Source organism: Pyrus communis, chromosome 1 (genome assembly GCF_963583255.1).
Source record: "Pyrus communis chromosome 1, drPyrComm1.1, whole genome shotgun sequence".
NCBI classification, from domain to species: domain Eukaryota; kingdom Viridiplantae; phylum Streptophyta; class Magnoliopsida; order Rosales; family Rosaceae; genus Pyrus; species Pyrus communis.
Window position 1 is genome coordinate 18,870,153 of NC_084803.1, and position 26,791 is coordinate 18,896,943.

General features: G+C 35.9%; 3 protein-coding genes across 3 annotated transcripts; all 3 read right to left on the reverse strand.

Moving 5' to 3' along the window:
- Nucleotides 1-13,434: 13,434 nt before the first annotated feature.
- Nucleotides 13,435-13,800, reverse strand: LOC137718664 (precursor of CEP5-like). Its single transcript, XM_068458248.1, has one exon. The coding sequence runs from the start codon at nucleotides 13,798-13,800 to the stop codon at nucleotides 13,435-13,437; it is 366 nt and encodes a 121-aa protein (XP_068314349.1).
- A 5,282-nt stretch (nucleotides 13,801-19,082) lies between these two features.
- LOC137718775 (uncharacterized) lies at nucleotides 19,083-20,418 on the reverse strand. Its single transcript, XM_068458345.1, has 3 exons — nucleotides 20,410-20,418; nucleotides 19,695-19,795; nucleotides 19,083-19,458 (listed from the first exon to the last, which is right to left on the reverse strand). The coding sequence occupies exons 1-3, from the start codon at nucleotides 20,416-20,418 to the stop codon at nucleotides 19,083-19,085; spliced, it is 486 nt and encodes a 161-aa protein (XP_068314446.1).
- A 100-nt stretch (nucleotides 20,419-20,518) lies between these two features.
- Nucleotides 20,519-25,168, reverse strand: LOC137743668 (uncharacterized). Its single transcript, XM_068483603.1, has 12 exons — nucleotides 24,777-25,168; nucleotides 24,569-24,670; nucleotides 24,244-24,324; nucleotides 24,020-24,129; nucleotides 23,735-23,870; nucleotides 23,432-23,530; nucleotides 22,818-22,923; nucleotides 22,203-22,660; nucleotides 21,952-22,125; nucleotides 21,656-21,853; nucleotides 21,167-21,493; nucleotides 20,519-20,846 (listed from the first exon to the last, which is right to left on the reverse strand). The coding sequence occupies exons 1-12, from the start codon at nucleotides 25,074-25,076 to the stop codon at nucleotides 20,754-20,756; spliced, it is 2,184 nt and encodes a 727-aa protein (XP_068339704.1). The 5' UTR covers nucleotides 25,077-25,168; the 3' UTR covers nucleotides 20,519-20,753.
- Between the last annotated feature and the right edge of the window lie 1,623 nt (nucleotides 25,169-26,791).

A 26,791-nucleotide genomic window follows, 5' to 3' on the forward strand; every position in this document is an offset into this window, starting at 1 on the left:
TATATACTATTGATTATTGACAGAAAGCTAGAACAAGTTGTTACTTGACTCACGGCCACCTGACCCAAGAATGTGGGGAGGGATTCTTTCGGCCTACCCAATGCCACTATCCCCAAACCCTAAAATATTTATAACCTAACCAGCTTTGTTATCATATAGCTAAACTTACGTATTATGTGCCACTAACTCCATAAGATTCTTCATATACTTAATAAAAACTATATAAAGTTAGCATACTGTTTCTATATCCAATCACAACTGTAAAAGACTGTCATAACTAACGGGGAGCTAACTAGTTGCACATGGAGATGTTTTTTAGTCTTAAACTTGAATCCCCTGCAGCTTTCTATACATGTATCTTGCGTTTCCCTTTGTCTAGTGGCCAACTTGTTGTAATATATTTTTCTTTTCTAAAGTACTAATTAAAGTAAAAAAAATACCATTTCTAAATGTAATCACTTTGATTAGCGCGTGATTATGATATACATATTTCAAGAAAATATATCTAGGCTATGTAGCTTAGAAGGCATGTAGGATCTGTACCCTTTTCAAATTTGCGGCTGCTGAATTCAAATATAAAAATTCCAAGGCTGCTATTTAGCACCAGAGGCCACACTCAAGAGGTAAGCAAGCAGAAAAAAAGCCATGTGATGTGGCTCCTTGTATTTTATGAGATTAACTTCAAGTTGAAATTAAAAAGGAGCCGTAACTTTTAGGTTATATGCATGTGGCGGCACCATAAGATTGTAAAAATGGACAGTTAGTTTGATATTGTTGTGCTTTTAAAAAATTATTTTTATTATGTTATAAGAATAAATTATATGTAAAATAAAACAATTGAGAGTTTAATAAACTATAATTATGTGATATGCAGTCACTTAGTACTACAGTTTAGTAATATTCCTTTTTACTTATAAGTGAGAGGTCTTAGGTTTGATTCTCGCCAAATGTGAACCACATTATTACTAGCCTTTTATGAGGCTTAGCCCACCTCCCCAACCCACACACTCTATCTCGCTCTCATGCAAAGTATCAATTAGACTTCGATGAATCCCACTTTGCTGGCATAACTCCTACCCCTCGCCGCCACCAAGAACATAAAAAATGCAACAAGATATGTGCTTCAATACGCCGATCTGCAATACAAACGCTGATGATCAACAAATTAGGATGCAAACGCAACACAATTTGGGTCACTGAACCAAAATTTTGGGGAGAAGGGTTTGACAAGCGACTACGGTAACTAGAAAACCATCATCTCTTTGTGTTCCTATGTAAGTGAACGAGCAATGAGGGGTGTTGATGCTCAAAACTAGTGAGGTTAACAAAGACCAGGATGCTCGTGTGTTGGCCCTCGATGGGCTAAATAACAATATTTAAGTGGTTCACCCCTCAAAACTCGGCTACGTCTGCTAAGATTTCCGTATATATTGAATAAGAAGTTACAAATAGCGTCTGACTTATTACAGTCTCTTTACAAATAGTGTCTAACTTAATGCAGTCTTTTTTTTCTCTCAATTCATCTGACCCGTTTTAAGGAGTGCTCATCTTCTTTATATAGGCTCTCAATGAGCCCAAAATCCCTAGGCACTAGTCTTTCACTGCATTTGCATTTAATGCGTCAAATACGTAAATTTGACCTGCTAACTGCCCATCTGTTCTTTAATCAACATGTGGCAATGAAGTGATATTCGTTCAAGTCCACTTGCATGCTTTCTTCGAACAACGCATACCGAACACCTTGCTCGGCTTTGAAGTTTGTGGGAATCCATACCCAAGTACTTAATCTGTCATTCTTTACATCCTTTCATAGATATTTGTTCTCTTGGATAGCCACCACGTGATGTGGAGTTGATGTCTGAGTAGGCTTGTCCCTCTACCCCCCCAGGATTTCATGCTATAAAGTTGTTAGTACACCAATTTGCTCTCGACAGCCATAAAGTACTTTATGGGTATGCGTTTGGTTTTGTGCTAACAAATAATCTGAACTGTCGAGCAGTCGTCTATATCGCTCGAGGATCCTTCCCAATCTTTTCGGGCCTTGGCCTTTCTTCCTTTGGTTAGTGTTTCTTTGGACCGATGCCTTTTTTGGGCATGTGTTCCTTTGGACCGGGGCTCCTTCGGGCATGTGTTCCTTTGTGCCACTTGGGTGTGAAAGGACCCTGCGTTAACAAGGGGTGCTGGTCGTGGTGTGGTAGTCAGGTGATCAGTGATTCTGGATAAGTGTAGATTATTCTGTTTTGGTATAGTGAATTAGGGATGATGTATAGTGAAGTGAGAAGGATAAAAGCTGTCATTTTGTAAAAAGAAGTGATCGTAAAATTGCCATATTGAAAATTTCATTAATAACTACTGTTCACCCATATTTTGTCAAAAAACTAGTTTTTGAAAGTAACTATCCACTGCTTCTCCTTTTCTGTTTTAAATGACCATGATTTTGAAAGAAAAAAAAAAAAAAGCAGAGTTTGCTTGAGTTATCAAACACAAATTAGAGTCCAACTTTTTTCACCCCAGCTTATAAAAAAAGTTAAACATCACAATACTGAGTACGTTGATTAATTTCCAAGTCAAATATTGAGCTCCAGCTTCTGAGGAACATGCAATCCATCGTAAGATTAACTACTTACCAACGTGGCAATGTCCATTTAAGGTCTCTCTTTTGAGATTTTTTTAGTATGATTTGGAATTATTATAAATTAAAATTTTTAGTTGTTAAATTCGTGACCAAATGTCAAATGACTATAGTTTAACAATTGAAAATCTCAATACATAAAATATAGCAAAACATGGCAGAATTTTCATTCTATCTGTTTGCTTTTATGTGTTAAATTCATTCACCTAAAGTGATAAGTCAATTTTTTTTAGCCCTCTCGACAATTAGGTTTAGGCCTTCATGTGCCTTGTGTGGCTTGGTTGTATATTATGCTTTCGATGTTTTCTCTTCCTTTTTCATATATAATATAACGTTAAAGGGGAAAAGGGCTTGATTGGCTCTCTTCTTGTTGGATACTTTGTTCTCCATCTTGTAAAGTGTGAATACTAGCTATAGTTTATATGTTAGGCTTTCACAAAAAGGAAGTTAATAGGACCCAGTTGTCCTTCCCTTAAATGAAAATAGATAGTTTAACCCTCATCATATTTTTGGTGGCCTTCTTAGCATCTCTCTTCTTTCTTTTCTTTCATCAATCACTAGTGGTCCTAAGTTCCTAACTTTTTGCATATTCTTTACATCTTGTTTCAATTGATGAACATTTTACTTTAAATTTTTTCCCTCTTTTTATTAAGTACTTATTTATTTCAGCACTAGAGCATTTCCAAGAATGACGCATTTTGCTAGGCAAACTCACTTTGTCTTGCCACATCAACAAAACTCCTCTTCATGGGATGAGATAATTGATGACTCGACAAAGATACCTGGTTGAGTTTAAGCTAGTGTTATGTTAAAAAATTTGTTAACAATATCGTTTGACACCTTCATCCTTCATACTCAACCGCAAAATAGGTACAAGTAGCCACTTGTAATTGGTAAATTGCAGTTTGACCCCTTAAACTATTACTCCAGTTGAAATTGACTCCCTAAACTAATTTTTGGTAAATTAACCCCCTGAACTATTTAAAATTGATCAATTAACCCCTTGTTATATTCCGTCCATTATTCTGTCAAATTCAAGGGCAAAATAGTCTTTCCATCATAATAACCATCAATAAAATTATGACACATGAACACTAAATAATTCAAAAACTTATAGCATAATAAGAAATATAAAGAAAACAAACATTTACATAACAAACTATTTCACGTTGTCATTACACATTATCATGTGTCCACATGTCATAATTTTATTGGTGGTTATAAGTGCCATGTAAAAATTGATGATAAAAATAATAATTTGCCCTTGAATTTGACAGAATAGTGGACAGAATATAATGACAAGGGATTAATTGGCTTATTTCAAATAGTTCAGAAGGTCAATTTCAACTGGAGCAATAGTTCAGGGGGGTCAAACGGCAATTTATCCATTGTAATTAAGGCCAACTCTGAAAATTTGGAGCCCTAGGAGAGCCTTCAAAGTGAGCTCTCAGAGTTTTCTAACCTCCGACTCTTTGAACAATGATATGTATTAAAAGTATTCGTTAAATACATAAAAAAAAATTAAAAAAAAATCTACGTCTACATCAATATCACTAAAAATTAAATATCCAAAGAAGAAAAATATACAAACATTAGCTAAATATTACACATCTTACGTGTTTAGACACAAATGTACTAATTAAGTTTACATAATCTAATTTTTCAATCAATTCTTTTTTTAATTAATAAAATAGCTAACTTATTCAATCTTTCTTGCGATATAGTTGATCAAATATAAGATTAGATCAATTTTAATTTGGAAAACTTCTTTCTGTAGACAACTTTAACTGGTATAGTTAACAAAATTCTATAAGCAACCCATGCATTTGAGAAAAACCATCCATCTGTCTTAGACAATTCAACACTTCCATTGCCCAAAATTTCCTTCAGTAAAGTTTCTCTCAAGATTCTTAGCTTTAGAAACAAGTCTTACAAATGTTGGGCTCAACAACCATCCAATTAATTTATATAAAACAATTAAATCTTACAAATATTGGCCACAACCACTCAGCCGAATGGGCTATTATATTTTGACAAATACTCATAGTAAACTTCTTATTTAAAAAGACACAAAATGTGTAATATTAATTAATTTATGTATATATACAAAATAAAATAAAATTGGGGGTCCCCTTTGGAATGGAAACCCTTGGCGGCCCGCTTACTTCGACTAGAGGTCGGCCCTGAATATTACATGACTCTTTATTTTAAAGAAGAAATTGTAGATGAAACGTAGATACATAGATATATATGCACTGCTTCAAAAGAGAGTAGAACTAACTAAAACATGAAATTAAGGACGAACATGATGCTGATAATGCGCATGCCTCTTTTCAGAATCTAGATTAATGGTCATTTACATAGAACCCATAATTGGCAAACCCTAAATGTGTCCGTACATGTGATCTATGGAATTCGTTTGCCTTTTTGTACTTGAAGAACATGGCCAACCCCGGGGCTGTGCCCAGGTCCTGTGGGCCTTCCTGCACCAACAAAATCATCAGCCTTTGTTCCCATGTATTCTCTGCTTTTTGTGAATTTATGACCAACCCCAGGGCTGTTGCCTAGTGTTGTAGGTCTAAAATCATCTTTATATGCTGCATGAGTACCTGAAATATCACCAAAATTATGAGCAGTACTGTGAAGTGTCTTGGGACTAGCAATGAGGTGATGGGAAGCGGGTTGCCTGACTTGCTCGCCCAATTCTCTTTTAGGGTTGGCTTCGACTGTGTTGATCGACTCCTTGTTCTTTGGCAAAAATGGCCTACCCTCGATGCAGACAATTTCAATGCATGCAATAAAGGCAAGAAGAATAGCACATTTAGCTTCCATAACTAATGGAAAAGATATTAATACAAGTGATAGTGTGGAGGAGGGAAACTGAATTCAAGATATCGGTTGCAAAAGTAAATGCTCTTTAATCACTTGAACTATGAAAAGGATATTAATAAACTAGATGGTTTTTTCTGAAAACTTTGAAATTACACGGCTCAGGGCAAGTACTCAAATTACAAGAGAGAGCTGGAAGGAATGGAAGATGCAGAAGCAAACACTTCAGATTTTTTTTTTACTCAGCAAACACTTGATATTAAAGTTCACGTCTTGGTGGGTATTTATAATCTTGGCAAAGTATGCCCTGTTTAGATCCTAACCTCTACTTTAATTGAAAGAAAAGAGAACAAAAAAATTCAATTTGGATGGTTTGCAGTTCTATGTCATGAGTTTTCTGGGGCCCTCCCCTGATTAGGAGATTAGTGCATATTTTGGCATTTTTCAAAGGTCTTCTCATCTCCAAAATTTTTGCTAGTCCACTATTGCTACTTCTTTCTTTTCTAAGCTTACATCTCTTCTTGATACGTAAAACAATATTATCATAATTTGACTTGCTTAAAGAGGTGGAAAATTGAGATAAACTTCTCTGATATATGGCAAATTGAGTGTTCGGTACCGTTTAGTTTGAATGTATCACATGTTTGAATTTTAAGTATAAATTATGATGCATTTAACGTGTTAACTGGACAATGTCTACTACTAAAGTTTCCTAGTGACATGGAAGTGTCTACCAACACCAAGCTTTATCTCTTAAGATATATTTTTCACATGTAGTTTTCATTTTATGAATGCTAGAGTCGTCCTTGCTTGACCTTTCATTGTTCTGAAGTGTTGCCTTATTGTTTGAACATTGCAGGGACGGTTATCTAATAATCAATCAAATTTTGCTTAGGAAAGTTAATAGCGTACTTAAAGAGCTAAGGTGATTAGTTTAGGATGAATAAAACAAGCTAAGTTGGCCTCCCCCTCCACCACCGAAATGCACCAAGATTTAGAGATTCTTGTGTACTATCCCACCTGTTATAATAATATGCAGATGGCTATAGCTACTTGTACAAGCCTAACTACAACTCTTTTGTCCACAAAATTCAACTGAAGCACATATGTCCTTGCTCTAATCAGGTTTGAAATTTTGTGTTTATGGTAATGTGTGCAAAACTTTCAAAAGGGTTCAATGATTAGATACAGCCGTGCATAAATATACTGTGTCTGGTGAAGATTCCCCGAGGGTCGTAGACAACCATAAATAAATTCCATTTTATCTGAGCAATATCAGAATTTAATTTTTGTAATGATTAGCCATATTACTGAAAACATAGCAAATGAAGCTCAGCCACGAGCGCATAGCTTCAGCTATCCCACAATTCACAACAGCAACACAGATCAGCACTGATCATCACTCAGCCCATACTTCTGTTTGATTTTGGTTGATCTTTAGAACATCTCAAAAATTAACATATATTACCTATGGCCAGTTAAATTATTTACATACATTGAGAGGTGTGGTCTTTTCATTTTTTTAGCAAGTCAAAACAGAGTATTTTCTCTCTAAAAATGATAGTATTACAAAAAAAAGCAATTAAGTCAATCCATCCCAATTCCCACATCATGAGTTAGTAGATTTAACCAAACTTCAAGCAAATCATGATACATTATGTATTCTCGTTGTTTTTTTTTTTTTTTTTTTTTTTTTTTTAATTTACCTCGTCTAATATTTGACATCAACAGTTCTAAAACATGCAATAAAAGCACTATAACCTGAGATTTTGAACTTTCATCCCCATGTTCTCATTAACCATAAAAAATTATAAAATAAAAAAAAATCCCATGCATAAGATTTTGAACTGTCATCCCAATATCGTTTGCCTTTCCAAACTGCGAATCTAATATAACAATAATTAGTAGTCCATGCGCGTGATGGTGATTAAAAGCACTAGAATCTGTTGTTGCATTCGTGCATTAAAGAAAATAATTTCTAGCTGCCACTAACTCACAAAAGCTATTTTTGGTTAGTAAATGGATGGTTTCAGTTAGTAAGAGCTGAAATTTGACTCAAGTCAAGTAGCCCGGACTAATCATACATTGATATGAATGTTGGCTATTGAGGTTTTCAATTTTTATATGCACCATTTGACGCTGGCCCATGATTATTATATATATTAGTTTGACTTTCAAAAGTTTGCTCTAACTTAATATATATGGCTAACCCTTCGAACATTACCATCCACTTAATTTTTTATACGGTGATTTTGTTATAATTTTCTTGGAGTTATGATAATTTCTTATTAGAGTTTGACTTAACCATAGAAGATATAATTATGTACATTTTGCTTAAGTTTTGTTGATTACGACATTGAATATATAGTGAGATATTTGAGCTTGTATACCTCCTCTTAAAGAAATTCTTTAGTGGTGTTGCAGAGCATCTATGCTCATTTCTCACAATCACCCATCACATAAGTAATAGTTGAACGTGAGAGATTTTGTATCTACCACAATTCATTTCAGAAGATATGTATGGGTACAGTATTTTGTGTGATGATTTGTTGGGTATATATGTTAGTATGTGAGTATGAGAATAAGAGTTAAAACTTGTTATATGAGAATAAGAGTTAAAACTGGTTATAATGTTCAAATTGGTATGGAAACGTCTACTAGAAAAGAGGATGAGTTGTCCTATTTTGTTTAGGACTGAAACTCAATACGAATACGGCATCTTACACTCGAAATTGGACAAGGATTATCAATTTCAGTTGCCTATGTTGATTCTAATATGAGGACAACATAGAATGAACTTATATAAACAGTGACCTATGCTCTTTCAAAAAAAAAAATGCTTAATCTTTGCCTTAATCTTGTTATAGCTTGTATAATTGAGATCGATCATGGCTTACATGTACTGTATATGCTTTAATCTTGTTATAGCTTGTATATTTGTAAGTTGTATTAACTTAATATCGATTTTAAGATGGTATTTGGTCTTACAATATTTTCTTTTGCTTAATTTAAGAGGAAATTGTAGCAATGGTTCCTCAACTTTAATTCAATTGGAGCAATGGTCGCTTAATTAAAAATTCATGGTCATTGGTCCCTTAACTCCTTAAAACGTGTAACTATGGTCCTTTTCTTCAATTCTGTTAGAACTTCCATCAAAATGAGTGATATGCCACGCACATGAAGCTGAATCAAGAGACAAATATGGAAAACCAAATGAGAAAAATTGTAGTAATGGTCCCTCAACTTTAACCCAACTGGAGAAATAGTCCCTCAACTTTAACCCAATTGTAACAATGGTCCCTCAACTCTAATCCAATTGTAGCAATGGTCCATCCAACATAACTCATTTTGATGGAATTCTGACGGAGTTAACGAAAAGGAATATAGTTGCATGTTTTGATGAATTAAGGGACCAATGGTCATGAAATTTTACTTGGGAGAACTTTGCTCTAATTTAGTTAAAGTTGAGGGACCAATGCTACAATTTTCTCTTAATTTAAATATAACAATCAACCATGACAAATGTATAGGAAATATCGATCAACGAAGATTCAACGTTTCTTATGTAAGTTTGATTGAACCAAATTGGTTGCTTGCGGTTGAAAGTTCAAATTGGGCATCATACATTCCAACTTTTGCCATGGCATGCTAGTGGAAACCTTGCCTTCCGATTCTATATATGATTGTTTGCTGTCTTATGATATTTTGTCGGTTGCTTTTTAATTTTGTCCTTTCATATAGCATCTGGCCAAAAACAAAATGTTATGTTAACAAATAGTTGTCTTTCGATTTTGTATTATTAATCCCATTTTTTTATTATTTAGTTGCCATGAAAATAAAGTTAAAGAAGACTTATGGTCAAATGCACTAGCCAAACCCCAAAGACTGTGGAGGGTCCGGACCACCTTAGTTTGTCCCGAAAGGCGAAAGTCATTTTTACTTGCCATTTTGCCTAACAGGATAAAAAATGAAGCAAATGATGAGAGCTCCTACAAGTGCCATGCCTATTGCCTCCACCCCTCCACTGAGGATGGAATTAATTAATAAAAATGTAGAATGTTCTTGTAAGGGTTTAGCTGTGATTCGTTCCACGGTCTGAGGAAGCCCTACCCCGCCTTTCTCTTCCACTCAACTAATAAGTTTATTATTTTTCCTTAGTAAGTATAATAGTAAGATTACTAAATTGTACCAAATATAGCACAGATCAAACCGCACTTGATTGCATATATATGTGCGTGTCTGTTGTGCTAGCTGGTGTTGCACGAATACATTATTTTATTAATTCTAATACATAATAAAAAAAATGCAATGTGTGATGCGTATTGTTTAAGAGAGAAGGATATTTTTTGTTAATCATAATTTGTTAGTGAACCGTCACATGCATGTAGTTAATCAAACATCAATGGTATTCTTTTAAATACACAGAGTATTTATATCAGTATCAAGCATATGTATGCTCTGGTTGGTTTAATCTGGTAGAATTAGAAGATGAATGTGAGGGGGAGAATGAATTGCACGAACCAATATGCGAGCACATTGGAAAAATAAATTTGGACAAAAACAATGCATGTAACCACTCGATAGACCAAGTCTAGAAAGTTGGGGTTAATTTGTGAGTTTGAGCATGCCTTAATTAAGGGCATGAATGTAAACAATGGTATAAAAAATAAAGAGCAAGTATATTTTCTCTGTTCTTTTGGGGGGCGTTTGTTTGCCCTCACTAAGTTGGACTGGACTGGACTGGACTAGCTATTAGTCCAATACTGTGTTTGTTCCATGCTAGGACTAACATTAATGAGACTAAAGGGGACTAGCATGGACAAAACCCTTCACTAAGAGGTCTTAGCGAGACCCCCCAATAACCATGGGACTAGCTAAGACTATCCTCTCTTTCTCGTCCTCGTCATGCTCAACGACCACTCTTGACAAACTCCTTGTCATCTCCGGTCACCTAGATCAATCATTAACTTTCCGACTCTCTTTCAGATCCATTTCACAACCAACTTTCATACAAAATATACCAAATTGAAGCTGGGAGTGACAAGATTACGATTTTACCTAAATCGAGGCCAAAATGTGGTCGAATGTGGCTGGAAAATGGCCTAGAAGTCTCAGCCTGTTTGGGCTTCTTCAAATTCATGACAAATTCGAGCATTCAAAGCTAAGATCTCAGTCCAGGGATGGTGATGAATTTTTTGGCGGTGCTAACTTCATCCGATTTAATGAGGAAATGGTAGGAACAAATGAAGAAAAAGATAAGATCATAATAAAATATTAATAATTTATATATTAAATAATATAATATTATAATTTGTTATTATCCAGCTTCTTAGTCCAATACTGCACCAAACGCTTCACTAAGTTAGTCCAGTTTAGTCTAGTCTAAGCCAGTCCAGCTTAGTCCTTGAAGCTAATCCAGTCCGAAATAGTCCCGCGCAACAAACGCCCCCTTGCAGTTTTGGCTTAGATGGGTACCAAGTTGAGAATATAAATTTAAACCCTGGAATCTGTCCTACAGTATAAATATGGTGGGTTTTTGGTTAGATCGAGAAAGTTATCATGCGTCAAGAACCTGTCACTGATAATGAAGTACGGCGAGATATGAATCCCTCATTGCATCTGCCCAATTTCAATTGGTTTAGGTTGCATGTCCTATCTGTCCAAGCACTTGGGTGACTGAATCCCCAATAACCCACAAAATTCTCTCCACCGCAATCTCAAACAAGTCAGGCTATAGGTGGACCCAACACTCCTTGACTAGGCAGTCTAGCCAGAATGGCCTGAGTGGCGTCTCAGTGTGACATTACAATCCATTCAAAACTTGTGTGGGACTTGGCTTGTCATTGGACTTCGCTGAGTGGCACTACAATCAACTCAGAACTAGCTACGTGGAAATAAATAAAAAACGAAACATAACATTAATATATATAATTAATTAGTTAAAAAAATAATTATAAAAATTTTAAATATAAAAGAATGATAAAAGATTATATTTAAGACTTGCCAAATGGCAAATTTTGAGTAGATTGCACTCAGCGAAGTCCAGTGGCAAGCCAAGCCCCATACAAGTTTTTCTCCATTTTAGGAGCTGAAAATACTGTTCATTAAGGCAATAATTGTCCATTGCCCATTTACCTGGTTAATTCGCCTTAAGGGGTGGAGTTGCTCTAATACACCAGCCTACTAGGTTCATTGACTGTCGTTTTTTTAATAAAAGAAATATTTATGTCTTAAACTACACTTAAGGGGCGGGGAGAATTTGAACTAGAAATACAGTGAAATGAAGAAAAAATGACCTATGCTAGTGTAATCCACCACTTGCACCAAAGTTACTTAATTATTTTCAATCAAGTTCGTGGATTAAATAATTTTCCATAATTGGCAAGGTTGAGCTTGATTGTTTTTACCCATTTACTAATTACTACATTAGTTCTTGAGTGAGTATACATATATGTGTCCATGGTTTCCCGCATATATAATTTTTTATGGCACGATTTTATTTTCAAGAATCATTGAACTGAACCTTTATACGTCCACAAAGGGTCTATTAATATCCGGCACGTTCCTTCTTTGGCAAACCCCAGCTCGAACATTACATTACAGTTTTCTTAAGGTCTTATTTTTTATTTGTTGGGAATGGTAGTTGAAGGAGCGATATTTCTTGGTTAAATGAAACAATAAGTATCGTCCAATTGGCTCATGGATCAATAGATCATTCAACCTCCCGGAGTGTTTCCACCCTCCACAAATATAGATTTGACCTAGTTGGATTAAGTTTCTCTTGTCTTTCTTGTCTGTCGTAATTCTGGTGAGAACAGGCTTGGTTAGCGACTACCAACAACTTAAGTTCTCAACACGATCACTATTTTTAGGGCACGTACCAATGAATATTTGGTGATGTGGAGGATTAGACCCAACATGTTGATTAATTGCATGTTCTGATGCTCGGCTGCTTGTGCAAGTTAAAGGATGTAACCCAAAATGACGTGAGACACATGGAATGACAGAATATCAACAAATTAAGTTTGCATGCATATATATACCACACATGTAGTTCAATGAAAAATACCAAAACATTCAATCAAAAATATCAAAACTTGTAGAATTTTAATGGTGGGGTTCCTAGATTATTCTACCTTCAGAAGTTAATAATATTGTCCAATCTTCAATTTGATTAATGAAAAATAGGAAATATATAAAGGTAATGATCAATCCCCGACATAATTCAGTTTCCTTGCCCATTGTGATTTATTCTCTTTATAGGCATGTGCATGGTAATTTCTTATCCGATAAGAATGTGTATGGTAATTTTATGTCATAACAAATATGCTTTTTGTTTTTTTAGGGCAGTATATTTAATTAAAATCTGACAGTCAATATTGTTCCTTCCTAGTTCCTACTACCTCCAAACATAAAGGACATGGAATATGGTATCTTTGTCAGGCTGAACAAAAAAGGAACATGGTATCCTTGTAATAATCTAGTATTTTGAGCTACTTGCGTTAGTAAACTAGAGAGGGTGAGTGTAGGATGATGAGTAAAAATTGGCTAAAATCGTTGTTCAAAACCCTCTAATGTAACCAAAAAAAAATTACCTCAATTCCTTCGTGTTAATAAACCAGAAAAAAAGTTTGAAAATTAAACCAGAAATTTCATTCAGAATTAAACAGGTAGTCAACTACAAATTACATAAATCAGCACTATTGCATTTTGCAAGAGTAGGGCTATTGGTTGAGATCAAACTCTAGGCCAACTTCCCTTGAGCTCTCCCTCTCCATACAAATCTACACACTTTAGTAGGCCTTTTTACTTCTTCTACATAAATGAGTTCACTAGCTACTAGAAAACTAATGGCCAAATACTGATCATAAATTACAAATGAAAACATGTGCATGCAAGATTACCCACACATAACAAATAGGCATCTTCATGAGCGCAAACACATATACAGGGGGGGATAGATTACAGATGCCCTAGTTCTGTAGAGAATGTCCAACACCGGGGCTGTGACCTGGAGCTGTGGGCCTGAAGTCATCTACGGCATGCGTTGATGGTGGTGGCAGCTGTGCTGCACCATCAACCTGATCACTTTGTGGTGGGGGTGGAGATACAACAACTGATGACGCTTCAGTTGTGCTCTTACCATGCAAGTCCCTTTTGTGACCTGCATTATCCTCCGATTTGTTTTTGTGGGTTTTGGTGTGAATTGGGAGGTTTTGGAGTTCATTTTTACTCCTTGATTTCAAGGGCCTTGCATCAATGGACTGAATTTCCCAGGTTAAGATGAGTAGGGAAACTAGGAATGAGCAAGCAAAAAGGGTTAACTTGTTCAAGGCCATGGTAGTGAATCAATTCGAGCAAGCCTTCCTTGGATAATCAAGTAAACTAAGTGTACAAGCTCGTTGCTTAGGCACTTCCCTCTGCGTGGAAATATATAGAGGGGAGGGCACAAGTGAGGTGCATGTGCCAACCAATGAGAATCTCTCGAGTTCAAAAGATGTGTATATATACATATATATATATATATATATATATATATATATATATATCCCCCCCCCCCCCCCTGTAAAGGTACAACAATATGTTGATTTCCATAATGTGAGGAACAAAGTCTCATATTTACAGAGGGGGATGTGTTATGGAATCTCAAATACTTTTGTAGAGTTTATGAATTTTTATTGCCTTTTGTAGACTCCACATAACTAAATGGTAAGTTTTTCAGAGTTTTACAAAGTTTTACTTATAGAGTTTAGTATAATTCCAAAGAGTTTGAGAATTTAACAGACCTTATTCATAAATCTATAATTAAAATGATTGTTCTTTGATGTTCCTTTTTTTTTTTTTTTTTTTGGTAAAAATAAAAAAGAGTCTTCTTACTTATTCTTCGTATATATTCCATATTTATATGCTTAAAAAGTTTCGTTTATGAGAAAAAAGCCAAGGTGAATGCTGCGATGTTGTTTAAGGAAAAACGCAATGTGTGAGCGGTGATGACTTCATGTTCTTCATGCTTCTAATACATGTGTTTTTCATCTTTGTTTGGTTTAGTGGTTTAATTAGTAAGCAAACTTGAAGGTTTGAAAATTGGCAGGTGTGTGCTTGAATGTTGAACCATATTCTATGTTAATTTTTATTTTATTTTATTTGCTTTAAATATTTTTTCTTTTGTTAAAATAAATTGTATTCAAATATTTTTGGTGCCATGTAAAAAAATCCGGTAAAGAATAAAGTGAGAATATTCAACAATAGGCTAACCATATTCTACATAACGATATTCTATTTAAGGGTAAGAAGCATTGGCTAAGTTGCAGAATAGGTTAAACGTAATTATGGTATTTATCAAACTCACACAAATATTATAGATCATCGCTATTCACATGAGTAGAATCTGAAACCTCTCACTTTTAAATGAAAATAAATATTACTAAATCATAGTAGTAATTGATGCAAAAATAACAATTAAAAATACTATGTATCCACAGAGGAAATCTTTGCATATGAGAATAACTTGAAAATTTTTCGTAAAAGGATTTAAGTTATGGAAAGTGCAACGTGTACCAAAACTCCATAGAAATCAGATGACTAAAGTTTTGGTAGACATATTTTCTGTTCAAAGTCAATTAAGTCCATCAAAATGTTACAAACACTCGTTTTGCTTTACAAATGATAGTGTTAATGGGTTAAAATGTTAAATATATAGGGAGAGGGAGATCGGTGGGAATCAAATCCGCACCGAGATGCATAAATATTATTGTTTTTCGCCACTAAAATAAAGCATCATCTGTCATGCACTTCACCTCTTTCATTTTCTTTATTTTGTTTAGCTAAAGATCTTCGAAATGCAATAAAAATCCTTTATGAAAGGCTTAATTGGATTAATAGTCCTCGTGGTGATAGGATAGTTGGAAGATAGCCCATATGGTAAAAAAATTAAAAAAAAACTAGGATTTAAGCCCATGTCGCCACGGGAACTAATAATCCAATTAGGCCTCAATGAAATCATCGAAATGCAATAACTTGTGAATAGTACATGACTTTCATGAACTCTATTAAGTCATGATTAATACCTTAAGAACTTCATGGAATGTTTAGAAGTCATTAGAATTTATCCTAATTAAACACCACACTGCTTTTATAGACTGTTTAAAAATCTACATTGAACGCGCATAAATTTTCAAACTCCACCAAATTCTTTTAAACTACCCCAAATATAAGGTAAATGCTCTAAATTTTGTAAATTCTAAACTCGACACACCTAATAATTTCACTGAATTAATACTACAACTTTGATAGCCACTTAGCTAGTGTTACCATCAGTACTGTACTTTCACTCTCTCCTGTTTAACTTAAATTATACTGGCACAAATACTATGGCAAGTCGATATACATATATTTGGTAACTTATTGAAACAACTTACTTCACCATAGTTTCTATACACATCAGGGTCGTCGTATGATGGCAGGTGAACAGTATGCATGTCCCATGCAAACCGTTCATTTGCATGTTTTCTCCTTTATAGCTACTCTTTAATAATAGAAGATGGATAATGCTAGGAAGAAACTAAAAGTTTAAATTAAAATTTGTAAATTAAATGATGTGTTTATTGATGATCGGATTATTACTTAAATATTTATTAACGTGCTTATTTTTTATTGATGACACATTATTTGGTTTGCAAATTTAATCTACTGCATTTATTTGGTCACAATGGTGCAATATACAACCAAAATTAAGTATATGGCACGAGCTAATTTTGGGAACCATCCATTGTTTTCTAATTCGTGATCATTAAACCACGGCCGGAAAGCATCATGGATTCATAGTACGTTTCTCGAATGATATAATATAACAAGTTGAAGCAAAATACTATATACATCAAGCAACCGAGAGATACGCTAAGAACAATTTGCTCTAATTCTCCACCATTCACGTTCTGGAAAATAATTTTTTTCACATTACAATTCTTTTTTTTAAATATAGAGTAATTCTACGTAGATTAAATTTGTATATTAAATTTACAAACTGAATGATGTGTCATCAATAAGAAGTAAACATATTAATCAGCACTTAAATAATAATCAAATCATCAACTTTCATGTTATTTAATTTATAGAACTTTGTCTATAATTTTACTCTTAAATACATTTTGTACTTCACCAACACAAAATATTAAATCTTTTCAGCGAGACAAGCTCATCAGCTTTCCAACCGAAACCCCCGACATTGCTGGAAAAAAACTACTATATATATTATTCGTATCTTACCTGCAGCCATCTGGTTTCATTTGTTTGCGGAGGAGTGAAAGTTTTAGTGGAGGATTCTTTTCTTTTTTAATCTTTTTTTTTTTTTCTTTATCTTCTTATTTGAACAGAAATTATTAAGTTACATTAACAATTTATATTAATTTTTTTATAAAAAAAAAATATATATGAGACGAGAAGAAAAAAAATGAGAATAAAAGTAGAAAGAATTCTACTCCAAGTTTTAGCGGCTAGCTTTAACCATGCACGCTGCCAAAAGTTTCTTATTACTTTTACAGTCGGCCCCTCCCATGTGTTATAAAAAGTACATCCCTTCACATTTCGAAAAAGCCGACCTCCGCATGCCTACCATGATGAAGTATCTTGCACAAGCCGTCGTACAACGATTGTGCTTATACATCTCATTTTCTCACAGGAAACATGACAAGTTACAGTACTCTGCCATCATGAGTTAAGTTTATATTTGGAATTGCAAAGTCTCGGGGGAATTAAACAAGTATGAAATCCAAAGATTCTTAGGGTTGGTATTTGGTTTAATATTTAAGTGAGTCTGTATAGATTCCGGAGTGCATTATACCCCATATTGAGTCCATGTGCAAGTATGAAATCCAAAGATTCTTAGGGTTGGTATTTGGTTTAATATTTAAGTGAGTTTGTATAGATTCCGTAGTGCATTATACTCCATATTGAGTCCATGTGCAAAACACATTGTTAAACTAATTTGGCTATGAACCAAATCCCTTATTAAGTCTACGTAACTAGTAACTTCCACATATATATGTTTTGTATGTGCAAAAGAAAGTTATTGTTGTAATAGTGGGTAAGTGAAAATTTTGGGTGCGAGGGAAAGTAGGTCAGTGAAAAATTATTGTTTCACTCTTAGTTATGGATTTTTTTTTTGTTTTTTTTTTTTTTTTTTGTCGAATGATAGATTTCGTTAGATTAGCTGTTAAATGGTTAATGACAGGGTTTGAACCCACGTCGTTGTGCAATGACTCAACATTTTTCTATCACTATGATAAAAGGCCACTTGCATGAAAATTATTATTAAACTCATTTAACTAAAAGTGGTATATGTTGAGTCCCACATTGGCCATAGAAAAAAAAAGAAATAATAGTTTAAATATCTTAACTCCCCTCCAACTAATACTGAGATCTTTTTTGGTAAAACCTCACACATTTCGGATTGTGCATGTAGTAATTACCAAGTTGGGGACAATATCAATGTTGTTGGAAGTGGGCCCTTGACCCGCCTCTCTAATAATTCTACATGATATCAGAGATAGGGAGCAGGCCCGTACTGTACTGCCACGTGATGGGTGGGTTCCCTTGGCCCCACGCGATGATGGTAGGTCCCTTGACCCCGCGTGTAGGGTGAGTCCCCTTGGTTCCACGTGAGTGCTGATTTGTGGATCTCTCACGTGTGACCCACTAATTGGTTCTATAGTATAATGGTTTAAATATCTTAATCATACTCCAACTAATACTAATGTTTTTTATGATAAAACCCACACCTGGTAATTACTAAGTTGGGGATAGTATTGGTGTTGTTAGAAGTGGAACATTGGCCCGCATCTCTGATGATTCTATAATATAATGGTCAATTTATCCTCCTTGATTGAAACAGAAATTTATAATAGTAGATGTTGGAACCAAATTTACGCACCATCGTGGATGGACGAGTGCAAGAACGACTACCTACAAAAGAGAACATATAACCGTGAAGTCCTAGGCACCAGTGTGGTATCGGCCAAATGGTCTCCCAAGGTCAAGTCAATAAAAGTTTTAGAAATCAAGCAGTGGGCTAGAGAGCGAGAGAGAGACATGCAATGCAGAGAGCACAATATCAAAATACCTTTATGAATTCCAGATGGGTGTTCTATACTAATCGAGAGAGAACCCTTTTAGGATAGTGAATCCGTAAAAAGCCGAAAGAATCCTAAATAATATCTAGCATAAGATATTATTTTCTTTCAGGAGTATGATTACCTTGTGACTCGAGACAATCCTTAGATTATAGGAATCTCCAAAGATATAGGAAACCAATATGATCCCAATTGGATTAAGTTTCAGTATCTTGTGGAACAAGCATGATCGTCCTCGACATGGCATGTCAGCCTTGCCTACCATTCTGAAATCAGACAGGGTGTGGTGGCATTGTTCACCCGTTTATGCAGCTCGACCCAATCAGAATCGTCTAGTCCATGACTAGACTATGGAGGCACGTATATTCTGATCCGCCTACTTGGGCTGAGAAAAATTCATGGTCCCACAATACTAATGTTTGGAGCAATGATAATCTAAATTTCCAGTTTTTTAGGGTCACAATGGACAAACCCTTAGGTAGCAATATGGTGGTTCACACTGCTTCACATTTGCTAATAATTATCACTAAAAGAAAAAGCTTTCTGCTAATCACAGAACAGATTACTTCATAATAGAATACACCTATCGGCATGGAGTAATAGACATATACGTGATTAAGCATCCACTTGAAGCCAGCTGCGGCAAAGCACTCATTCTTCGAAGCACTACTGTACCAGTCCAAACTGTAAACTTTATTCAGAGTCTGTACAATTGAAGATATATTTTCCCTCCTGTGCCTAACCGAGAATATCTCCTCGTTAGAGCTAACATTTTTAAGACTATTTAACAAGCTCTCAAACCATCCACTCCCCGATCTCTGCATGGACAAGATTGCAAAGAATATTACAGGATTGCGTGCACATTCGGCCCTACAAATAGACCAAAACAGATGCTCAACAGAGGAGATTTCTTGGGCATTCCTGAAGATGCTCTTATCCAAAGGAACAACGCTGCCCGAATTCAAATCTAAAGGGTAATAGATTTCAATTACCTGCTAAAAGTTTTGGGCATTTCTAGTAGTTTGATGTCGTGCAAAGGCCTTTCGATGACTTTGATGCTTTGAAATATAGTCATGGTTCGGATACTTATATGCTTTAGAGTTTACACATATCGAGCAGTTATAACGCCGAATACCCTCGCAAACACTAGGACTGCCATCCTCGATAACAAAGGAGATTTCTTGGGAGGCTTTATGATCAAACTTTCCTGTGAACCAAAATTTCGCAAATAAGCACCTTAAAATTCTATTTCGCAATTGAAAATATTAGCCCCGTTTCAAAAATGAAAAATAAAAAACCTTGGTAATGTCTTTTCTATAATTTGATTCTTTAAGTGTTTCTTACCGACTTTATTTGTTGTCAGCTAATGCGGAATCCAATATTTTTACTTAATTTTTAAGTCATGGATTCATCATCATAAAGAAACTTCCCAAGTCAAAATCACCAAAGTAAATTGTATATTCCAATTGGAATTATATTTCCTGAAAAAAATATTTGGTAATTCAGAATAATAATTATATAATAACCACAGCAGCCTATATCACATAAACAAGGTGTGAGGTTCCAATTGTGTCTTCAAGCTGGATGGAAGATAATTGTATTTTAGATATTTGTTTTAGTGAAATTTCATAATACTAATCTTTTTCCCAGCGTGACAAAAAATAAAAAACAAGCGAAAATTTTATTGTGCTCGAGTATAAAATATTCCGGACATTTTCACCGTTAGATATTAGTTTTATGATTTTAACCAAAGATGTGACGATTAAAACATCCAGAACACCCAACACAACAAAGCATCATAGAAAATTCTGAAAACAAGACCTTTCCCATTCCTGCGCATCGACGCACCTCAAAACTTACAAACAAAAAAATAGAGAAAAAAATCCATGAAATAAAATCAATCCAACTATCCAACAAGCACCTCTTCGTCTTTATATCAACCAAGTGTTTTATTAATGGCTGCTCTTCTCAGACGATTATCCCCATATGACAATGTACAAGAACAGCCTGTGTAAGTGTTAACAATAAATGCTACCGTACTGTACCTCTGTTTCAACAACTACGCGTATGTCTGTCTACCTAAATTAGAAACTCTATGCACAAATTGAATCAAATAATAAGCAAAAATTAATTATACGTAGCTGCAAAACCGGCTACAATACAAACTATGCGAATATCTGTTGAATGACTGTCTCGGCATTTCCGTTGTATTGTGCAAGAAGATGGATAGCATCAGCCCTGGGCAAAGCTAGAAATTCCTGCGACCACCCACACAGTGAGATTAGTTGAAGTGAACGAACCAGTGTTTGAACTTAGAAGATGTGGTTTATATTAAAACAGTCAAATTTTATTTATACAAGTGCAAATAGTCGAATTGGGATTATAAGAAATCTTATGCCGTACGGCTGACTGAACATGCTAATGACAATAAAGTGCACATGTTTATTTTTGACGAGGCCAAGGAAGTGAAACTGTCGCGTTCGTCAAAAGGGAAAATTCACTACTAAAAATTGAATATGCTTCCACATGGAACAATTTAGAAAGATAAAGATATGCAAGTTCAGTTCATAAAACTCACCATTACTTTTAGTATGGCATTTTCATCACACACAACATCTCTAGACGACACTTGAGTCAGGCTGCTACCATCTTCCACCATCCTCGTGCTTGAAGATACTGTAACTTGGGAAGACCCATTAGAGGAACTATCTGCATTTGACTTAGAAGCAGCGGCAGCAGCAAGCGAAGGAGTATTAACTTCTTTCAAGGAATCAATCTTTAATAGGCTTTCAAAGTGGTCTTTACACATTTGAAGTTTAAACCACTCATTATGGGTGTGAAGGGTTGCTCTTATTATTTTCATAAGCTGGGGCTCGTCAATGCCAAGCCTCCTACCAATCGCAACCTATCACAGACAGAAGCAAATGTTTAGTTCGCACTTATACCATGTTACATTGTATAAATCACATTTCAGACTCATATCCAGATAGAAAAACGATTTAATGGTGGTTCTGTAAAGCATCGGCAGTTCCTATTAATTTTAGCATGACAGCAAGTCATGGCATACCTGGAGTGAAGTTGCAAGAGCATGTAAGGGCAAGCCTTTCCCAAGTGCATCTTCATTAGGTTGGAGCAGCGCTAACAAAGTCTCCTTCAAGGGCTTCAGTAAAGCTGGATCACTTGCAGCTAAAGGACCTAAATGAGAGCATGCAACCCTCAGAGCAGTAGAATGATCACCTGAGCTGACAAGCTTAAGGAATTCAACCTACAGTGTGTGAAATTATCAGAATGTAAAGTTTTGTATATTATAGTATGATTTAAAAACAATTACTTCAAGCTATTTACAATGCATGAGCTAAGTACCTGCTTAAGTTGGAAGAGCAAAACAGGATTTTGTACAAAAAAATTTGGGTCCATAGAATTAACTTCTTCCACAACCTCCGCAGCCATTCCTTTGCTAGCTAGTTCCTTCATCCCAATCACAATCTCATACTTGTCCTCCACATTGTCAAGGCCTAAACTTAAGCATTCTGAAGCCTGCAGAGCAACACCATTGTCAAATAACAACCAATGCTACCACTACTACATGACAAATAATTCGAACAACACAGAACCTGCTGTTCCCTTGATGAATACGTATCGGAAACCAGGTCAATTGTGCTAAGCTCTTTAGAGTCTTTACTCATCTCCTTACAGGAAATGCCAGGAGTAAAATCAAGATCATCTTGTCTTCCCCTCCATCGCTTGCGTTTACTTCTTTCTGCAGGTGCACTGGGTCTTCTTTGTAAAACTCTGAGTTTATCAGGCTGATGTGATCCACTGGTGCTACAATCTTCATTAGTGCTCGATGGCTCACAAACGTAACGCATTTCAATATCCATTCCTTGCATGCTCGTCACATCAGAACTCTTTCCAGGGGAACCACCTAGATTATCATTACTAACAGAAATCTCACCATCAGAATGTTTGCTGGCTCCATAATCGACCTCATGAGAAGAGTCTCTTGACAGAGAATGCCCAATCACCGGTTGATCAACTTTCAAAGATTTGGAAAGGCTTTGCACCCCAGACACTGCATTGGATAAGTAGATCAGTAGTAGTCAGAGTCTGACAAGTTAAAATATAAAAAATAATAATAATTATAAAAAAAAAAAAAAAAAACAAGCTCATACGCTCACTTAACAAAACATTAGAAAATAAGGATGAAAGAAAAAGTTCACAAGTTTCACCAGAAGAAGTTGCAAAACCAGAATCCACAATGCCCCTGTAAACGCAATACTCACGAACCAGCTCGTCAAGCATGGCAACATCAAATCTCATTCTGCATAATTCATTCTGCAGTATATAAGCACAAGTTTTAATGTTAGTGGACTCAAAAATATCTAAGCCAACCATTTATAACATTTCAATGAACCTCTTAAACAAGTTACATGATATATGAGAGGAAGATAATGTGCATTGGCATCATTAGGTGCATTCTCCCAGGGAAGCACTAGCATGCAAGCATAACAAGGCCAAAATCATGTTTCTAGGGTTGGGTAAAAAGTAGTCGAGTAACAGTACTATAACTTCTATATTTTAAAATCAGATCAGTCCCTACTCTTTAAATATGCATTTTTCATTCATCCAAACAACTAACAGTATGCTTCTTGTTCTTTTACTCGTATGTATGAAAGTATGTCTTGCATCAAAATTAAGAGCTATGAATCTGGGTGGCAAAAGAAAAAGCCTGCATGCATGGCCACTTTCCCATGAATTGTGAATAAATGATGTAATAAAATTAAAAATTAAAAACAAATTTGAGGTAATTATAATAATAAGTACATCGTAAGTAATTATTAACCTGAAACGCCTGAAATAAATCACCCTTGGCAAATCTCAAACTATCTACAGCTCCCTGTCTCGTGAGCTCTACAGCATGTGCAAGGGCTTGTATGTCCACCTGGTTTTCCAATACAAACATGATTATATAAAGACATGATTAGTAGTGTAATTGATGGTTTTAGTACTTAATTGTCAAACACATGAAGATAAGAAAAAAATATGTGGATACATGTATCACCCGCAAGATGCTGACCTATATGATAATTCAATTTTTACCTCCTGTAATGTCTATGAAAAATGGTTGCATTTTAGATAATCTCACCTCATCAAAAGGAGGTGCTTCAAACAAGCTCTCCTGGGGCGTTGCAGGGGGGTCACGTTCCTCAAGAAGTAATCTATGTGTAAGATCTGAAATAGGCGACGAAATTCCTTGACGGAAACAAAATCCTTTGTGGATGCTGCATAAGACAGGAATAACTTTAAAAGACAACAACAATGAATTTAATGCCTGTGCTGCATCCCCACACACAGGCACTCAATCACTCACACCCAATGAACATAATAATATTTATTGCAAGTAACTAAACCAAAGTCAAAGAGGCAACACCTTATCAAATATCTCAAGGTCATCGAGAAGACCGGATCATAAGCATGTAAATAAGCTCTCAAGACAGTGGAAACTAATCCGGCAATGTCAAACCTCCTCTTTTCAGACCACTGAAAAGCATAATGCAAACACCCCTTTTACCTTAGTCTAAATGTATGGTATGGGAGTAAATTAAAAAATAATCTTTGCTCGTAGCTGCATATACATTACAAATAGTATCCCACCTCAGTCGCTACCGGAGAAGAGTGGTCTTCTTTGTCATATATAAAAGCAAGCAGTACATGCTTGAATTCCCCATAAGCTTCCTTAAAATGCAATAAAACAATCCATCAGAATCCATAATCAAACCAACAGAAGCAACGGGCGTCAAACATTTAGTAAAACAGCACAAGCCCAGTTTCTATATTTGCTCAATTTTGAGATAAACGTTATATAGAGCTATATCTAACCCCTCTAGTCTCCTAGTAATAAATTCCAATACAAGCTTAATGAAAGCAACAAACTATACAAGGCTCAATACAAAGAAGAAAGAACTAAGTTTTTAAATACCGGATAAGCGTCGAGGGCACACGGAGCAAGGGCATTCCTCAAGCAATTGATTGCAGAATCACGATCCTCTGCGGTCCCTCTCCTCAATAGCTCAATAAACCTCTTCAAAAGAAATAGCCAAATGTTAATAATTCCACAAATTAAACCCTAGAAATTGCAATTGACAACACTTTCCAGCGTTTTATTGGCAGCCAAACAGCTGGAGTACCTGTTTCTGCAAGAGGAAGAGGAGCCTGTGATCGTCGAGAATGAAAGGGGCGTGGGAGCGGAGGAGACTGATGGCGGCGTCAATGTGACCGGCCTCTAGCGACCGTCTGATCTGACGAATGATCAATCTCGAGTGGTACGACGAGGAGGAGATAGAGGAGGGGGAAGAGGAAGACGGAGGGGAAGAGGGCGGGGAAGACGACGTCGTAAAAGTGGAGGAGTCTTCGACTAGCTTCTCCGATTTGGCGAAATCGATGATGAGAGCGTCTAGGGCTTCCCAGTTAATTGGCGTCGAGTCCATTTTTGGAATTTTCCGGGAAAATTTTGGGCCGTTTGGTTCGAAGGAAAATGTCTAGAGAGACAAAGGGTAGAGAGAGAGACAGAGAGAGAGGTGTGGTGGAGGCGCGGAGGGGAAAATATTCTCTGAAATTAGGGAGGACACGATGTAGAAAAAATGTGGATGAACCGGAGGTCTTTCTTCATGGTTTTGCCACGTGGATGCTAATTAGAGGACAGAGGGTTCGGAAATGCTGGTGTTACCTATGAGAGCCAATCCACCCTTTACCCGATAATTGCCCAGATAATCAGGTAATAGGTAATTATTACGATCGTGAGCCGTCCAAATGCATTCACAAACCCTAAAATAAATTGTTCAGATATTTGTGATTAAAAAATTAATAAAACTGTAATATTAGTTTGATATTATTTTTATCTTTTTCTTGCTTTTATCTTTTTATCTTTTTACTTTTTCCTTCTCATCAAAGCTTCTCCCCCTCCTTCTGTCTTCCCTTTTCTCCCAATCCTTATGCAACCCACACTCCCTCCAAATTCGGACCCAATCGCCATCTTTATCACCAGTAGCACCAGCAGTTGCTAATCACAAGGCACCCGCCATCATCCTTACAAGTAGCTCAGTAGCACACTGTCGTCGTTGCTGGAGGCAAACCAGCAATCACTGTAGCCAACGTAGGCGATGTGTACCCATTTGAGAGCTCTCTCAATTTCTATCCATATCAATACCCGTTGTTAAAGCTGATGATGGAATGGCAGTTTGGCTGAGAGCTGTTGTGGGACCATCATTTTCTGGACCCATGATTGATGGCAAAAAGGATCGGAATACACAAAGCCCATCAAGCGTAGTCCGACAAGTTAGGGTTAAAAACCTATTAAAAATATTACTTGTCCCTCAAGTAAGGACAATCCTAATTATGGTCAAATTAGGATATCTTGAGGATTAGGTAACATGATCATAATTCTAAGAAGATTGGGTATCTTGTCCTAGATTTCCCCCTGGATAGTCTGTAGATTTGATGAAGATTACTTTCTCTGCAAGAACTCTTAAGATCCCTATTAAGACACTAGCCTAGGTATTTATCAGGGGAAATCTACTTTTCCCCAAGTCTGATATTCTCTACAACACACATATTCTCTCAATGCCTAGCAGAGGCTCTTACGTCGCCGTGTACACGCAGATGCGTCGATGGAGAACTCATTTCCGTAACGCCCTGCCATAAGCTATTCGTCAGGATAGTTCCTTTCATTATTTCATAGAACTACAAGCATGGTTTGACTCTCCTTCCCGGAGATATGTAAGCAATCTTATTCATATTCAACTACACCCTCCAATAAACCCCATTCTCCCCTCATCAGAGATCATGGGCCAGTTCGACTAAATTTCGTCAAATGGTGGATGTGCACGAATTTGGTTCCAACAATTGGTGCTTTCATTAAGAGAACTCATATTCCCCCAACCAAATCACTCTACCATGTACAAACGAAGGGAATTGAAATGGACGTCTACGCTAAACTGAAGCAATCTCTGTGCACGGCAACTATCTCATGATTAATACATTGCAAATACGCATGATATTAATTATCACACTCAGATGAGTTGATTTGTTCTTCTCTAGCAATTTAATCGCGTCCTTAGCAGAAAATTGTACATGAATTTGATTCAAGAGACAGCCAACGGTCTCTTAATGGCAACTAGGACAATTAGAAAATCAAAGCTGGGAA

What these genes read in the sequence shown, in the direction of transcription:
- LOC137718664 (XM_068458248.1), bottom strand. Translation starts at nt 13,800, where the DNA reads ATGGCCTTGAACAAGTTAACCCTTTTTGCTTGCTCATTCCTAGTTTCC.
- LOC137718775 (XM_068458345.1), bottom strand. An exon ending in GTTATAACTGCTCGATATGT is followed by an intron (nt 19,459 to 19,694) that starts GTAAACTCTAAA and finishes GTCTATTTGTAG; the next exon opens with GGCCGAATGTGCACGCAATC.
- LOC137743668 (XM_068483603.1), bottom strand. Translation starts at nt 25,076, where the DNA reads ATGGACTCGACGCCAATTAACTGGGAAGCCCTAGACGCTCTCATCATC. An exon ending in TCTTCCTCTTGCAGAAACAG is followed by an intron (nt 24,671 to 24,776) that starts GTACTCCAGCTG and finishes TTTCTTTTGAAG; the next exon opens with AGGTTTATTGAGCTATTGAG. An exon ending in ATTTATTTCAGGCGTTTCAG is followed by an intron (nt 22,924 to 23,431) that starts GTTAATAATTAC and finishes TATATACTGCAG; the next exon opens with AATGAATTATGCAGAATGAG.